At 45.4% G+C, this 17,257-nt stretch overlaps 1 protein-coding gene across 2 annotated transcripts in view; it reads right to left on the bottom strand.

Annotated features, from left to right (window-relative positions):
- The window catches only part of Uaca (uveal autoantigen with coiled-coil domains and ankyrin repeats), an 84,341-nt gene that overhangs the window by 41,141 nt on the left and 25,943 nt on the right, over positions 1–17,257 (bottom strand). Inside the window, exon 1 of one of the 2 annotated variants that reach the window (XM_048423709.3) lies at positions 1,110–1,542. The exons of the other annotated variant lie outside the window; for it this stretch is intronic. Within the exon in view, the coding sequence (XP_048279666.3) occupies positions 1,110–1,148 (39 nt within the window). The 5' untranslated portion in view covers positions 1,149–1,542. Of the gene's footprint in view, positions 1–1,109; positions 1,543–17,257 lie in introns of those variants that run through there. 2 annotated transcript variants of the gene reach the window in all.

Raw genomic sequence — 17,257 nt, 5'->3', positions numbered from 1 at the left:
ATCTCTGTGAGTTCGAGGCCAGCTGGTCTACAAGAGTTAGTTTCAACACAGGCTCCAAAGCTATACAGAAACCCTGTCCCAAAAACAAACAAATAAACAAAGAGAAAACAACAAAAAAAGTTTTAAAATAATGTAATAAATATTACATGGATTCACTGCTAAATTCCATGCTAACTCAGTGTTGTTTCCGTAACTCTTACAAGATCTAAGCGCTGTCACATAATTGGCAAAGTCAATCAATTCTTTGCCCACAAAATCCTCTAAAGTGTAACCAGAAAAAAAAATCAACTTCCTAAATGTCTATAGTAAATCCTACCAGTTGACTCATGAAGTACTTGAAAGAGAAAATGAAAAGATTGAATGTGAAGACAGGTGTAAAAGTTTAATTTCTAACTCACTCCCTTTAACTCACTTTATTTTAACAGACCCTGGTTTCAGCACCTAAAGACTTCAAAACTGATGTGCTGAGGTTAAATTTAATAATCAATCCATCTCCTCTAACTTCAAAAATCCAAACTGCCAACATGGGAATAAAGCCTACCATCTGACTCAAAACCTAAACTACAGCTTAGTTACCCCTCCCTCTCACTTCAAGCAAAGCAGCCTAGCTCCAGGTTAGCGAGCAGCAGTGGATTCAGATGGAAGAGACACTGGGCTGTCAAATGCCTGGAGGATTAGGTCATGCTCACCACACAAATACCTGCCCTAAACTGATTAGTTTATCCTTAAAACAGCCCGGATCCCCAAGGAAACTTGCTGGGCAGAAAACAGCTCTGCACAGCCCGCAAACTCCAAAGGAAGGCTTTCACAAACAGAAGAAGAAAGATAATTCAATGTGACTAAAGTCTCATGCTAGTGCGTGGTTCTAAGCCCGACTTCATCAAGCGCTGCTCCCAGCTCTGGCCCCGCGTCAGTTAACAGCTCTGCTGCCCAGTTACTAACATTCTAGCTTGTGCTGTTTAAGCCCAGAAAAACAAAGCTCTTGTCAGTTGCTGTTGATACGTGGCAAACCAGGAAAACAATCAGCACAGAGGCCGTCATTAGTAAGACAGGACACTTTAAAAGCACACAGGGAAGGCTGTGTGCCGATCTGGTCCACAGGTACCTACTGTGTGCTTAGGAGCGCAAGAGAGCCAACAGTTCATCATAGCCAGGCTTCTGGTTCTTGTTGCGACCGTGACCAACCCTGCATTAAATTACAAATCTCGTCTGCAGACTCTTCGCAAGGGACTCGGCCCCTCACATGCTGGGCTGCATGCAGCTTGAATCTCCAGACTTATTTTCTTCATCTTCTGGCCCCTTCTCCACCTTCATAATGCTGAAAGCCTCTCCGGAGTCCTTGCTGCCAGGCACTGAAGGCAGAGCTGCCCGTCAGGTATGTAACTCCTCCTCTTTCTTCCTTTCTTGTGAGCGGCTGGCTTTCAAAGTCGTCCCCTTTCAGGGACCCCATTGGAAGACACCCCACATCCTGCTTCATCCACACAGCAGCCCCGGCGCTGCTGTGCATGCGACTGGCCACCTCCGGAGTGACCAGTAAACAGTGTGTGGCCTGGAACCCTCAGCACAGTTCTATTTTAGATTCCATAGGACCTGACAGCTGGGTGATAGAAAAGGACCAGGAACTTGTTGTCAATGCATGCCTTCCCTCTGAGTAACCAAACCCAGGTCTCCTGGGGAAATGACTCAAGCGCATTGTGAAACGTGCTGACCGCATCAGTACAAATCAGTGCAAGTGTGTGACGAGGTGACCAGGAGGCGCACAGACAGATCTGGTTATTCAACGAAATAGTATTTAGAGCTGGTTTCAATCTTAGGGTCATCTAACATGGAGTTTCACTAGCCTAGACAAACAGGATATACAATTCTATTTAAAGTCAATGTGTCATGCTTACAATTAAGGAAACAACACGCACAATCGCCCCACTTTGAATGTTAGTACCCCTAGCAGGCTTGTTCCGCATACAACCAGGTTTCAGCTTACAACTGCTGCCAGTCTGTCTCCTCGCATGTCAAACAAGAAGGGACAAGGGCACTGCCAAGACAACATCATGGTGAAGTCTGTGCCATAAATTTTAATTTAAAAATTTAAATTTAACTCAGTACTCTGCATTTCCAAACTAAGTGCCCTGCCTGTTAGGATGAGTACATACTGTATCAGTGGAAAGCCAAATGATCTGGATCCGTGGATAAAAGCAAAACACAGCAAAATAAACTGATTAAAACTGAAGGAAACCAATCTATCCCAGAGCCGAGCTTCATTATAAACACAGCTATGTGGGCGGAGAAAGGCAACAGCCCCCCTGTGCTTATATTCCTACAATACCAAAATTCTCCGTATTACCTAGGCTGCTCCGTCCTCCAGTTCAGGGTGGTGGTTTTGTGTCTCTCTCTCTCTCTCTCTCTGTGTGTGTGTGTGTGTGTGTGTGTGTGTGTGTTTATTGTGTTCTACGTATCACAACAGCATGAGGATGATTTATATATTCTCTAAAAAGACACATTCAGGAAAACTGCGTGGTTGGAATGTGACAGATTCCAAGCAAGGCTTAGAGGAAGGAGGTGACTGTCCCGCCATAGATCACGCTGCCTGTTAAAAATGCTGCATGAACTCCAACAAGGAACCGGTTCCCTCCGGTTGCAATATAAACCATGAGGCCCATATTCTAATTATAAAGCATATATGGCCACACACCCAGATGAATTCTTTTGAAAACAATGAGGTGCTTTCCTCCCAGACCACAGGAGATACCAAGGGGTTGTGTGGCCCCAGAGACTCCGCCCAGGGAGTCTTCAGGGGAGATCTGGGCTACAGCTCAGGCCTCCACCTTTGGGGTAACAAAGTAAGCACGGGGAGGCTGAAAGGACTCTCCAAAGTTACACGAGGGGCTCTGGGTTCAGGAGATGGGCTGTGTGTCTTTACGCAGACGGATGCCCAGAAGCCACTGTCCTATCCCTAGTCACACCCCCTCCACAGAGGCTCCCTAAGAACCAGAGTAGAGCCCTGACTCTGTGGCCCCTGGATCTGGTAGGGTATTCCCTAGCTTCCACGGAGTGACTCTCAAAACGTCATGTCCCCAGAGGCCTCACAGACCCCTGTATCTGAGCGTGCCCCCATCACTCCACCCCACCCCTCTAGCAAGTCCCAGGGAGCCTTCTTCAAACTGCAGACATCTATACCCATCCATGCCCCGTCCCCCACAACCCCGCCAACTCTACTACACAGCAGAGGTCTTTGTTCTCTGTCCTGCAGCCATGAAACTGGGGCCACTGGGTTCCTATTCAGGGTAGGAAAAATTCCAGTTTGAGCCCTCTCTCTCCCACACCCCCCATTAACTAGGCAGGGTCCGTACTGCCCGTGGCAGAAAGCTGTGGGTGGCTCAGCTAGCTGCAAGTTGTTAAGTGGGTCCTTCACTTAACAAAAGATTCTTCTGGTCCTCCCTCCCAGGCCATGTCCCTGGGGTCTTCCTGTCAGGCTTGGCAGACCTCGCTGGGCCCTCAGAAGCACTGTCAGCAGTGGTTTAGGAAGGAGCTTCAGGGTTGGACAAACCTGAGCTCAGAGCCAGGCTTGCCACCAGCTGCTGTGCGCACCAGGGGAGCACTTCACACCTGAGCCTCCGTCCCTGGCCTCAAAGACAGCAGCAGAGAAAGCTTCCAGCAAAACCAAAGACTGGATACACTTCAAAAGCTTGGTGAGGGGACTGAACCCAAATATCCAAGGTGGAAGGGATTGGTCAGTTACAAGTGTTCCTAGCCAGGGACACTAAAAACAAAACAAAAAAAAATATTTTCAAAATGAACAAAAAAAGTTAAAAAAAAAAAAACCTCAAGCGTTTCTTCCTTCTTCCTTCTTCCCTCTGTCATCACAGGTAGCCAACTCAGTGACAAAGCTGCTCTGCGTTTGTTTGTTCTGTTCTTTTGAGGCAGGTCTCCCCCAGCCAGGCTAGCCTGGAACTCCACATAGCAGAGGTTGACTTTAAACTTCTGACCCTTCTGCCTCCACCTGTCAGCTACAGTGCCGGGATCCTAGTGTGTGCTGCCGTGCCCAGGTTGTACTGCACGCCAGGTCAACATTCCTCTCCCAACTGATCCCTTACGATTTTCTTTATAAGGGTATTGGGACAGAAAAAAAAAGAAAACCCTTTTCAATCTTTACTCAGTCAGGGTGTCTGGGATCCTTAGAAACTACTAACGTCACACAAAGGTGGCTTCAACGTCTGGTAGCCAAGCACACCATCACCTTTGAAGTAGTCTAAGCAAAAATTTAAAAATAAAAGTCTACCCAAACTTATGGAACTAGTCTTTTACAAAAAATACAAGGGGAGAGAGGAATATAATAAACCATAGATGTAGTGTACAGAAATAAAAATTTTTAAAAAAAGAAAAAGAATGATGGGGCAATCATAGTTTCTTTAAAAAAAGAAAACAAACAAACAGCAAGAAAGGGCTGGAGAGATGCTCACTGGCTGAGAGCATTTGTTGCTCTTACAGAGCACCTGTGTGCCATTCTCAGCACCCAACTGTAGCTCCAGTTCTGGGTGATCTGACACCCTCTTCTGGCCTCCACGGGCACTGTACATACATGGCACACATATATGCAGGCAAAACACTCATACACATAAAATCTTTAAAAATCTTAAAAAAATACAGCAAGCAAGAAAGATGGAAGTAGCTAAATTAAAAGGGGCATGGGAATCTTAACAGATGAACACACAAGCAGCAAGGCAGTGGGCATCAGTCCCTGAGCACACAAAGGTTTTAGGACTGTGACCACTGACTGGACACTTGTTTTAAAACGGGAGGCGCAGGTATGATAACGTTCGTGTATAATTTTCAAGTCCTATTTGTAAAAACTACATATTATATCATGTTCAAATACAATAAGATGTCTACATTACTTTGAATACAAACAAAATAATCAGTGTAAACCAAATTCAATAGCACATCTGAAAAATGAAGTACTATAATAAAATACTGACAGAATCCGTCACTAGAATTCAAGAAGGGGTCATGGTATGAAAATCAAACAGCATCATGCACAAAGTGACCTGGACAGAGGACAGCCTCTCAACTAATGCAAAGTATTTGGTAAGCTCTGACAGCCTTCCACAATCAAGGAGACTGTCGGGCTGACAAGACGGGCGCGGCACAGAAGCATCTGAGTCCAATCCCAGGACCCACACGGTGGAGGAGAGAACAGATTCCTGCAAGTTGTCCTCTGACCTCCAACATGCGCACTGGGGCATGCACACCCACACACACGAAATAAAAATACAGCAAAAGATTTAAAACTGTGTTTAGCTTCTACATATTGCCTTTTATCTGGTAGATGATTAACAAGCACCCTGCATCTTCACTCAGCTGTCTGCTGCTTCTGCTGGGTGGAAGTGTTCACACTGGAGGTGACTCTTAGCGATAGTTTTTGCTATAGCGTCATATGTGGCAACGCCATCGTGAAGGCTTCTCCTATGTTTCCTCTGGTTTTACAGTAATCAGATGTGTGGTGTCAAGGTCTGTAAGCATGTGAAGGCAGCTGATTTCTTTCAGCTGGATGTAATGTAAGAGGTTAGCGTCATTCTTTTCTGAGTGGATAACCAGTTTTCCCAGCAGTGATTGCTAAGACATGATCTTATACTCATTAGGGTAACTACCATCAAAAAAGAAGAAGAAGAAGAAGGAGGAGGAGGAGGAGGAGGAGGAGGAGGAGGAGGAGGAGGAGGAGGGGGAGGGAGGGAGGGAGGGAGGGAGGGAAGAGAGAAAGAGAGAAAGAGAGAAAAGAGGAAGATGTTAGGAGAGCATGAGGCCGCTCTACTCCTGGGCATCCATTCCAAAGAATCCCCATGCCCTCCGCAGCAGCCAGGAGCAGAAGCAGCCCAGGCGATCCTTGATGAATCAAACGAAATATTATGCAGTTATTAACAATGAAGGCAATCACATCCCAGGGGAACATCATTCTAAGTAAGATAAGTTGGTCTCCTCCCTCCTCCTCTTTTTCTCTCTATCTCTCTTTCTGTCTGTCTCCTCTTCCTGTTTCTCCCTTCTCTGTCACACACACACACACACACACTATATATATATATATATATATATATATATATATATATATAGCCACCTTCATAGACTCTAAAGTAATTAAATTCACAGAAACAAACAAACAAACAAACCAAATGGGGGTAATCAGCTGTCAGAGTCAGCAGTAGGGAAGGGAGTGACTGGTGAAGGACTGATTGACCAGCCCTGTAGGCTGAGAAGGTTCTGTAGCTCGGCTGCTGGACACTGTGAACACACTCAATTGCACACTTAACATTGGCATGAGTCTATGCTATACTTTATAGTGGAATGATTTCATATTATGCTAGGATTTTCAGCCCAGCAATAATTTCTAAAATAAATGTGCTTTTTAATGATAGCATTAAAAAGATTAGTACAAACTTATAACTTTTCAAAATACCAAGGCAGGTGAGTGTGGCCATCAGCTGATGGAGCTGAGCACATGGTCTGGGTGGTGGGGAGGCCTGCTGAGTTAGCTTGTGTGCCTCGGACTTCCCTGCGCTACACACGGATGCACACACTTGATGGAGAACCTCTTAAACTGCGTTGCCCGGTTACCAGAGGGGTCCAGTGGTCACCAAAAGCAGCAGTAGCCCATTGTCCCCCTGCAGTCCTTTACAAAGCCACCTGCTATGAACACCCCAGAGTGTCTTGGCCAGTGGCAGCCAGACACTTATGGAAAGCCCTGCAGGAGTAAATGCAAGTCTTCTGTGCTGACAAGTTTTAGGTCAACTTGACACAAAATAGAGTTATTTTGGAGGAAGTCACATCAATAGAGAAAATGGTCTACCAAATCGGCCTGTAGGCAAGGCCGTGCTGCATTTTCTCAGTTGATGATTGGTGTGGAAGAGCACAGCTCACAGTGGGTGGGCCACTCCTGGGCTGGTGGACCTGGGCTCTATAAGAAAGCAGGCTGAGCAAGCCATGAGGAACAAGCCAGTGAGCAGCAGCCCTCCATGGCCTCTGCATCAGCTCCTGCCTCCAGGTTCCTGCCCTGCTTGAGCTTCTGCCCTCACTGCTTTTGATGATGAACTGTTATCTGGAGCAGTGAGTGAAACAAACCCTTTCCTCCCCAGCTGTTTTTGATCATGGTGTTTCACCATAGCAACAGTAATCCAAGTTAAGGCACCTGGGTTCCAAGAGGGTACCACTGTGCTGGGGTGGCAGGACTAGAAACCACTAGTCACAGGCTGTGTGGATTTAAAGAAAGGACACAAGACACAGAGACAGACTGTGATGTGAACTGTAATCTGAAATCAACACTTTCCTCTCCAAGCTGCTTTTGGTTATGGTTTCTCTCACAGCAACACAAACCCTAAGACAGGTCTGAATGCAAGCAGCCCGACTTTCCTGAGAAGCATCACTGTTTACCCAAAGGATAACATGCATTTCTTTTTTAAATTTTAGGTGTATGTGTATGTACATAAGTGTTTGTGTGTGTGTTTGCATGTATACAGGTGCACATGTACACTTGTGTCTGGAAGATGCAGGACAGCCTCCGGGTCACCCTCAGGAGCACTTATCTACCTCCTAGCCTGGCTGGCCAGGGACCCTCCTCTGGTTGACTCTCTAGCGTTGGGATTATGGGTTCACCATACCACCCAGCATTTTCTCATGGGCTCCGGTGGTTAAACACGGGTCTTTGTGCATGTAAGGCAGGAATTTTCCCAAATGAGCCATCCTCCAGCAAAGACAGTTCCATGGTTAGTCACTACACTGGTCTGAAAAGGAGATAATCAGCTCCAAATGCAGCTATCCAAAATACCTATGGTAAAGTCAAATTACAGCTGTTCTAAAGGATAAATACAACATTCTAACACAAAACAGCTATTTCACTAGGTGGGTCTAGCTGGATGATAATGTTAAACCCTGGGGTGTACCCTCCAGGAAGCTCTCCCAGCCCTGTTCTTCCCAGTTTCCATGAAGACTGTCAACCATCCTGTCAACCATTCCTCAGAGACCAGTGTGACTGCCTTCAGGAGACACTTGTGGACATGTTGGAACCACCTCTGGCTGAGGAGGGAGCTTAGAGGGTAATATTGAGGGTGTGAGGACCTGAATTTGAATCCCCAGCACCACATAAAGGAAAGGTGTGGCCTCAGGTGCCTATACTCAAACACTGTGCGGATGAAGAAAGGTGAGGCTTGGTATTGCTATCCCAGCTCCAGATTCATTGCACACACCATGCAAACATGCATATATACCACATACACCACACACACACGCACAAACACCACACACACATGCACATATACTATACACATGCTTATCACATACACCACACACACATGCACATACACCACACACACACGCATAAACATCACACACAACATATGCACAAACACTACACACATACACATACATCATGCACATATATACACAAGTATGTGCATATACCATACATGTATGCATATACTATACACACATACTCACGCCAAAGTTTTTTACACTTCCAAGATTTTATACCGAATAACCACTTGAAATGTTTATAAGGCCAAGTAATTACTAGAAACCACTAGATATCATAATTTACCTCACCCGCTCCAAACCTAAAAACACAAACAAAAAAATTTCAACTATACTTTAAAAAAAATAGAAGTTTGGGTCAGTGAGGTGGTTGAACAGGTAAACAGAGTGCCAAGCCCAGCAACGTGACTCTGCTCCCCAGGATGCAGTGGTGGAAGAGGAGACGTGCCTGCAAGGTGTCCTCTGCCCTCCACATGCACCACAGGACATGCATGCCCGCTCCTTCCACCATGCAAGCAAATGTGCAGCATGGTGGCACATGCCTTTAAATCCTAGCGCTCAGGGGCAGAAGCAGGCAAATCTCTGAGTCTGGGCCCCCTGGAACTACATAGTAAGACCCTGTCTATAAAGAAATAAATATTTGTAATTAAAAGCAGCAGCTCACAATCTCAAGATAAAAGCCTTTCTGGGGGAGGCTCTAGAGACAACTAAATAAAATCTTCCCTAGTAGAAAATATATGAGCATGTTAAACAATGAATCCCAAGTGTCTGCCTGAAACGCAGCCCAACCAGCTTCTATAGTACCCTGTCATTACCAGTATGCCTCATTAATAAAACCCAAGGCAGGTTCCAGCCCTGCTCAGAACCAAGCAACCAGAGAGCAAAGCTCACAGGCTTTCACATTCCTCACAGATTAGGCTGCACACCAAGACCTGCTCTGCGGCTCACTGGGCTGGGGGTGGTTACAAAGATTTCCTGGATTCTGGTTAGTCCAAAGGTCATTTAGACCCCCTCTTATATAACAGAAGAGGAAAGGAAAAGAATGAGCTAAGAAAACAAACGCTGTAGAGTCAGCTTCTGTGCCTCAGACCAACTCTTTTTCTCCATGAATCTTTCCCTGTCTCTGCTCGCCTACCTGATGCCCCATGCCTCGCTATCCACCCTACCACCGCATGCCCAGAAAGCATGCCATTAGGTCTCATTGGGACAAAGGGAGGGAAGGGAGCATATACTCCACCTTCTTCCTGATGAAGGCATAGGAAATCTCACCCTACTTGATTGACTTCCTCTATTTACTGACAAGGGCAGGCTAGGAGATGGCTCTGTGGGGTAAGTGCTTGCATGCAATCATGAGGATCTTCCTTCAGGTCCCTACCACAGGCCAGTCAGCCAATCAGTGAGCTCCAGCCTCAGTGAGAGACTGCCTCCAAGAATGAGGTAGATGATAGCATCCTAGTTGAGATTTCTACTGCTGTGACAAAACACTGTGACCAACAGCAACTTGGAGAGAAAGGGTTTATTTCAGCTTAGAGTTGAAATTTCATCAGAGTCAATCGCTGAGGAAAGTCAATGCAGGAACTCAAACAGGGCAGGGAGCTGGAGGGAGGTAGCTGATGCAGAGGCCATGGAGAAGTGCTGCTTACTGGCCTGCTCCTTGTGGCTTGTTCAGCCGGCTTTCTAATAGCAACTAGGACCACCTGCCTGGGGGTGGGACCACCCCTGTGGGATGGGCCCTCCCACATCAATAATCAATCAAGACAATACCCTACAGACTTGCCTACTGGTCAATCATATTATGGAGACATTTTCTCAATAGTGGTGCCCTCTTCTCTGAGAAGTTGACATAAAACTAGTCTACACAGAGGGCAACTGAGGAAGACATTCATCAGCCTCGGGCCTCCAAACAAAATCAATGGGCATGCATGTGTGGGCACACATGTACATGCGCACCTACCCACATTTGCATATGTACACAGAAATACAGACAAAAATGTCAGAGACAAAAATGATGACGATTTAAATAACAAGCTTGACTTCTTTGGGATCTCAAGTGACCATGAAATCTGGAAGAAAACTTTTTTAAAGAACTAGAATCAAAAGAAAGCAACACTCTGCCAAGAGTTCCTGGCCTCCCAGCTCGATTCTATTCTAGGCTACTGCTTAAATACCAGACTGCCCAGCCCTAACTAAGGCAGGCATGGGCTCCTTTATTAGCACTGTCTGGGCCTTCAAGAAAGTTTATTAAAAATATACAACAGCCAGACTGGTGCACAGGCCTGTAACCATAGTTCCTTGGAGGCTGAGCCAGAAGGATCACAAGTTCAAGGCCAGCGTAAACTAAAGTGAATTTAAGGCTAGTCAGGGCAGCTTATGTAGACTATACTCCTAGAACAAAATGCAGAAAGAGGGATGAAGGCAAAGCTTAGTGGTGGAGCACTTAATTAAGGTGTGTGAGGCCTTGGTTCAAAACAAGGAGATTGGAGGGGAGACCAATCAAGACTGGAAGGTGTCTGTGTTAGGCAGGGTTACTGTTGCTATGATAAAACACCATGACTAAAATAACTTGGGGAGAAAGGGGTTACTTGTCAAACTTTTGTGCTGAAAGGCTGGGTAATGTCCTGTGATTGACAGCACAGTCTCTGCCGCAGCTTCTCTGCTCTGCCATTACAGAATGAAAACAGCCACAGACTGATGTGCAGCCATTTGAATGTCCTCCATAGTCTAGGATATTTGAACACTTGGTTCCCAGTTAATGCACTACTTGGGAGGTTTAGGGAGTACAGCCTTGCTGGAGGAGTACCACACTAGAGGTGGGCTTTGGCCATTTCTAGTTCCCTCTTCCTGCTTTGTGCTTGCAGTTCACCATGTGAGCACTCAGCTCCCGGCTCCTGCCACCATGCCTGTGGCTTCTTGCCATGCCTCTGTTCTGCCACAATGGACTCTTAGCCCTCTGGAACCGTAAGCCCAAATAAACTCTTCCTCTAAGCTGCGTTGCTCATGGTGTTTTATCAAAGTAACTAATACAGTATATTACTTCCTGAGCTCTACTAACAGAGTACATATTAAGTAGGCAGTAGATCATAATTTGCATCCCCGTTTTAGGTACCCAATGCATTGTCTCTAGATTTCTATTAGCTTGGATCATATCAATTCATGTGCCAGCTCTTCATGAGGATCTATTACCCACTCCACAGGAAAGCCAGACAACACGGCTCAAGGCTGAGACCAAATCAGACCCACAGATCACACCAAGATTTCTGGATTGATGTGGCTTCAGCATACCCTCTCAGTGGAAAAAAAAAATGGCTTAGAGAAGGACTTGTGCAAATGGGAAGAAACCAAGAAAGTGTCTGATATCCCAGCCTTTGAGATGGCTCTGGGGATGAAGACTGCTTGCCACTGTGCCTAACGACCTGGGTTCAGTCCCTGGGATCCACAGGGCAGAAAGAGAGAACCAACTCCTGCAGCTTGTCCTCTGACCTACACACACACACACACACACACACACACACACACACACTAAATGTAATAAAAAAAAAAAACAAATAAGAGGCAGGTGGATCTCTGTGAGTTCGAGACCAGCCTGGTTTACAAGAGTAGTTCCAGGATAGGCTCCAAAGCTACAGAGAAATCCTATCTCAAAAAAAAAAAAAAAAAGAAAGAAAGAAAGAAAGAAAGAAAAGAAAGAAAAGATTCAGCTGTTAAGAGCACAAGCTACTCTTTCAGAGGACCCAGGTTTAATTCCTAGTACCCACATGCCACATGGCAACTCAGAACATTCTGTAATGCCAGTCCCAGGAGGATCTGACCCCCTCATGCAGACATATAATACAGGCAAAACACCAGTGCACATAAAATAAATAAATCTTAAAAAAAAAAAAAAGATAAACGTACATTTCAATACTGTAAGATGTAGCTCCTGGCACACAGATATGGCTGCAACCAAATAGATGAAAGCCAATAGTAGCCACCAACAACCCTGGCTGGAGGCAGGGGGTGCTACTCTTGCCGGGGTCTCTGAGTTCCCCAGCAGGAAGCAGCCTGAGAAAGCAACCCAAACCTTACTTCATTGCCCAGAAAGGATATATCGGATATATCTCCCTCTGGTATGGACAAGGAAGACAGCCCTAAATAAAACACTTCACAGAGCCATATTGGAAACAACCAAGGGGTATGCCAGTACAAGGAAAACAGCATTATGACCTGTGCCCAACACGACCTCTATTGTCAAGTGCTGCCCCTTTCTTTCTTTTCTTTCTTTCTTTTCTTTTTTTATTTTTATTTTTTTTGGAGACAGGTCCTAGAACTCGCTCTATAGACCAGGCTGGCCTCGAACTCACAGAGATCCATTTGCCTCTGCCTCCAGAGTCCTGGGATTAAAGAAGTGTACTACCACTGCCCAGTTTCCATCTCCCCTTGCTTTCTGACTCCAGAAGATCTAAGTCTATCTACAAGATAGTCTATAGAAATTTTTTAATTTGTGCATCTGTGCATGTATGTCTATGTTTACAAGTGGGTATGTGTGCAATACCCATAGATGCCAGAAGAGGGGATGTTGAGGATTTGCAAACGGGTGATTGCAAGTCACCCAACATAGGAGGCAGAAACTAGACTCTGGTCCTCTGAAAGAGCAGCAACTGCTTCATCTCTCCAGCACCAGGATATAAAAATGTTAGTGAGGTTTAAACATCAAGACTTTTGTGAATGAAAACCTTGAAGGGCTTCCTGTAGGAAGGAATAGGCACATTCTGAATGCAGAGAGCAAGAATGTTAGTAACCATGATCCAGAGAGACGAGCAACTATTGTCCACTACTGCCCTCGTCACTGGAAGAGCCTCACACACTCCCGCTGTTGATGTCTAACCACAAAGCCCCGTGTCCTCTGGTGATGGGCTTTCTCTACACCCCCCAGGAACTTTGGGAGGGATGTCAAGTTTCACCCAGCCCAGGGTTCTGCTCAAACAATGCAAATGCCAGGTGGGCATAGGGGCTGCTTCTTCTTCTGGGGTCTGTCTTAGTCAATGTGCTGTTGCTGTGAAGAGACGTCATAGCCACAGCAACTCTCATGAAAGAAAACCTTTAACTGGAGCGTGGCAGCACATATGCAGACGTGGGGCTGGAGATGTTGAGAGTTCTACATTCGACCCACAGGGAGTAAGAAGAGAGAGACCCTGGGCTTGGGGCCCTTTAAACCTTGAAAGCTCATCCCCAGTGGCACAGTTTCTCTAACAAGACCACATCTCCTAAGCCTTTCAAATAGTCACTCCCTAAGCATCATGGGGGCCATTCTTACCCAAACCACCACAGAGTCTTAGCCATTCTGTACAGCAGCCAAAGCCTACAAGAGCCAGAATATGGCTCCAGGATTTGGGGTTACTGGTTTCAGCAGCAAAGTCAGTTAGCACCGAAATAGATGAAGCCAAAGCGAAAAGGGGAGACTGGGTAAAGGCAGGTTCTTCAAAGGGTATTTCAGTTCGACTGGCTGCTGGAAGCCAGGCTATCAGCAAAATTAACCCAAGATGGCCTAGATGGTTAGTGTAGGTCATCTAGGACAGAAGTGGAGAGACCGGCCTCTGGGCATGTCTGTTGGGGAACATCTTGACTATGCTGAGGTGAGAAGACCTGCCCACTGTGGGTGGCGCCATTCCCCTGGCAGGACGGAGAAAGCGGCGAGCACTGGCCTGCAGGCACTCATCCCTCTCTTCTGACTGCGCATGTGACACGACCAGCTACTTCCAGCTCCTGACACCTGCCTTGACTTTCTCACCAGGAAGGGCTGTGTCCGTGGACTGTGAGTGAAAAGTAAGCCTCTTCTCCCTCAAGCTGCTCTAGGCAGTGCATTTTATCACAGAGGCAGGAGAGGAAACTAAAGCCATCGGCGTTTGCCACGGCAGCAGCTCACACAGTTCTCAACTAGAACCAAGACAGTTCTATCACCGTCTCGTTCCGCACATGAAAAGAACCCACAGCAGCTCAGTGACGTTCAGCACTGCACAGCTGCCAAGTGCCAGCTACAACTCGGACCCAGGCAAGCCCTGACGTTCCTTTTTCCTACGCCATGCACTCAAAAAGGGTAAAGATTTACTAATTGGTCCATAAAAGTGGCTACTTGGGGGCTGGAGAGACGGTTCAGGGGATAAAGCGCTTGCTACACACGCGCCATGACCCAGTCAGGCTACAGATGCCAGGGCAAGCCGACTAGCCAGTCTAGCTGATGGAAACTGGCAAAAGACCTTGCCTCAGCAAATGAAGAGGGACTGGGGAAGACACCCAAGTCGGTCTTTAGCCTCTCCATGCACACATGTGCCTCCCTCCCACAGGCACACACACAAGCACACCATGGGCACACACATAAAGTAGTTACTTGTGTTTATGGCATTTAACATGCATAATAATGATAAATACAAGAGAATGTTTATACCTAAAACTCAGTTTTAAGGCTGAATTCTGTTGAATAAACATATTATTCATCAAGATTTTTTTAAAGATATATTTATTTATTTTATGCATGACTGCTCTATCTGCATGTATACCTTTATTTCAGAAGAGGGCATCAGATCCTGCTATAGATGGCTGTGCACCACTGTGTGGTTACTGGGAATTGAACTCAGGACCTCTCACACTCTTAACTGCTGAGTCATCTCTCCAGCCCCATCACAGACTTATTTTATACTCTGATTGTTCTTATAGATCCAACAGCCAAGAATCTAAAACAATATACCTTTGTTCTCTACTCAATAAATCTGAAGCTTATGCCACAGTGATTTAGGATCTGCAAATTCATAAGTGACGTCCTCAGTACAACTTTTCAAAATGAAAAAAAAAATTTTGAGGCGAATTAATGATGAATCAAAACAATGGGTAATGCATGTCAGGTATTTTAAATACCCCATAAGTCATTTAGAAACCTTCAAATTCCCTTTCTAAACTACATATACGGGGGCTGGAGAGATGGCTCAGAGGTTAAGAGCATTGCCTGTTCTTCCAAACGTCCTGAATTCAATTCCCAGCAACCGCATGGTGGCTCACAACCATCTGTGATGGGGTCTGGTGCCCTCTTCTCGCCTGCAGGCATACACACAGACAGAATACTGTATACATAATAAATAAATAAATATATATTAAAAAAATAAACTACATATGTGGGTTATTTTGTTATACAGCAGTGTGTTCACAGTAGGAAAAAAAAAACAAATACTATAATATATATATTCCAAGTCAGATGATAAGAGAAAGGGAAAAAAAGAAAATTTCCATGAAAAGCGTAATATTAGGGACTGGAGAGTTGTCTCTGTGATTAAGAACATGGAAGCTATTACAGAGAAGCCAAGTTCAGCTCCCAGCACCCGCATCAGGCAGCTCACAGCTGCCTGCAATTCCAGATTCTGAGGGACCTGAGGCCTCTTGCCTCTATGAGTACTATGCTCACATGCACACACCCTCATTTAGATAACATACATAATTAAAAATAAATCCTTTCTTAAAGATCATATTCATGTTATATTTTGTTACCGACCTTTCCAGATTTTTCAATACCTAGGTACACGTTAAACCTTTAACTCAAAATGGAACCTATTTCACTTAAGTAATTATTCTTAATATGACTTTAACAGAACTGCTAATAGATAAATATTACCTACATGGAAAATATCAAAACTTGTATTGAAATATCAGTCTCTCTGGCTCCCTCTGGTGACCACCAAGAGAGACTTCTCTCCTTTAGCAGGAAATCAAAATGACCCAACCAAGAAGAGACCAGCTACTAAAGGACACCTGCATCAATCACCCAGATGCATAACTTAGCCAGGGTGTGTGCAATAGATACTTTTTGGTTAATATTCTTATTTTCCAACACAAATTTGGCAGCATGAATACCAGGACCGGCTCAGCCACTGTTATTGAAATCACTGAATCCTGGGGGCACCAGTGTCCTCGCCTGTAAAATGGAGCTAACACCAGACCGAAGAACGGGAGTGAACATACTACGAGGGGACACGTTCTGCTCACCACCCTTAGCTCCAGAACCTAGCACTTCTCAACCTATATTAGGAATTTAAATATTTGTCGAATCACTGAATAAACTGAAATCCACAAGCACTGAACTTAGAGAATTCTTGCTAAACCTGATTCCTTCAGATAAATGTTATACCATCGCAAGTGTTACCCTTTGCATTTCTTCTCAGGCTAGCCAGTGCCCATGAAGGCTGGTAGAAAATAACACTCAGGCTAAAGTCCAGTTGGCCCATACCCTCTACGTCCTGCAGGGATGAATCAGAGCACAGAAATCTAAACACATGTTCTTTAACAGCCCCACGTTACCTTTGCGAGTGGTGCACACACATGTGCATCTCGTGGTCAATATTCAGCTGAGAACAGCAGTTTACACCTGCTCTTCAGTGGGTCAGTGCTGGTATCGAAGCCTGGCTGAATGTTCTGCTTCGGAGTTTCAGGAAAGATGTGTGGCCTGCACTAAAAAGAGGCACACCCAGGGCTGCCTCAAAGTGTGATTTCTGCATGTTTAACATTTTCTTTATACAGTAAACATTCCAAGCAGATAGGAGAATGTGGCCCCAAACAACATTTCTTCTGCATGTTTATGTATGGCTTCTGAGAAAGGGAGATGGACAAAGCACTTGCTATGCAAGCATGAGGACCAGGGTTCAAATCCTCAGAACCCAAGTTAAAAACCCAAGAGGCATGGCTTCTACCTGTTATACCAGCACTTGGGAGGCAGGAGGGGATTGGCCTCAGCACAGGCTGACTAGGATTGGTATCTTCCAGGTTCACGGAGAGACCCTGACTCAGTAAATGAAGCGGCGAGTGGTCAAAGAGCATAGTCCGGTCAACTTTGGTTCTCCACATGCGTACACATACATGTGCACCCCACGATGCATATGTACCCAGACACATGCATTCATACCATATGCACATGTAAAAAAAAATGTGTTTGAGAAAGGAGACCTAA

The sequence above is a fragment of the Myodes glareolus genome, chromosome 4 (assembly GCF_982192425.1).
Source record: "Myodes glareolus chromosome 4, mMyoGla1.1, whole genome shotgun sequence".
Taxonomy (NCBI): Eukaryota; Metazoa; Chordata; class Mammalia; order Rodentia; family Cricetidae; genus Myodes; species Myodes glareolus.
The sequence above is the reverse complement of the archived record's forward strand: the minus strand, read 5'-3'. Positions and strand labels throughout refer to the sequence as shown.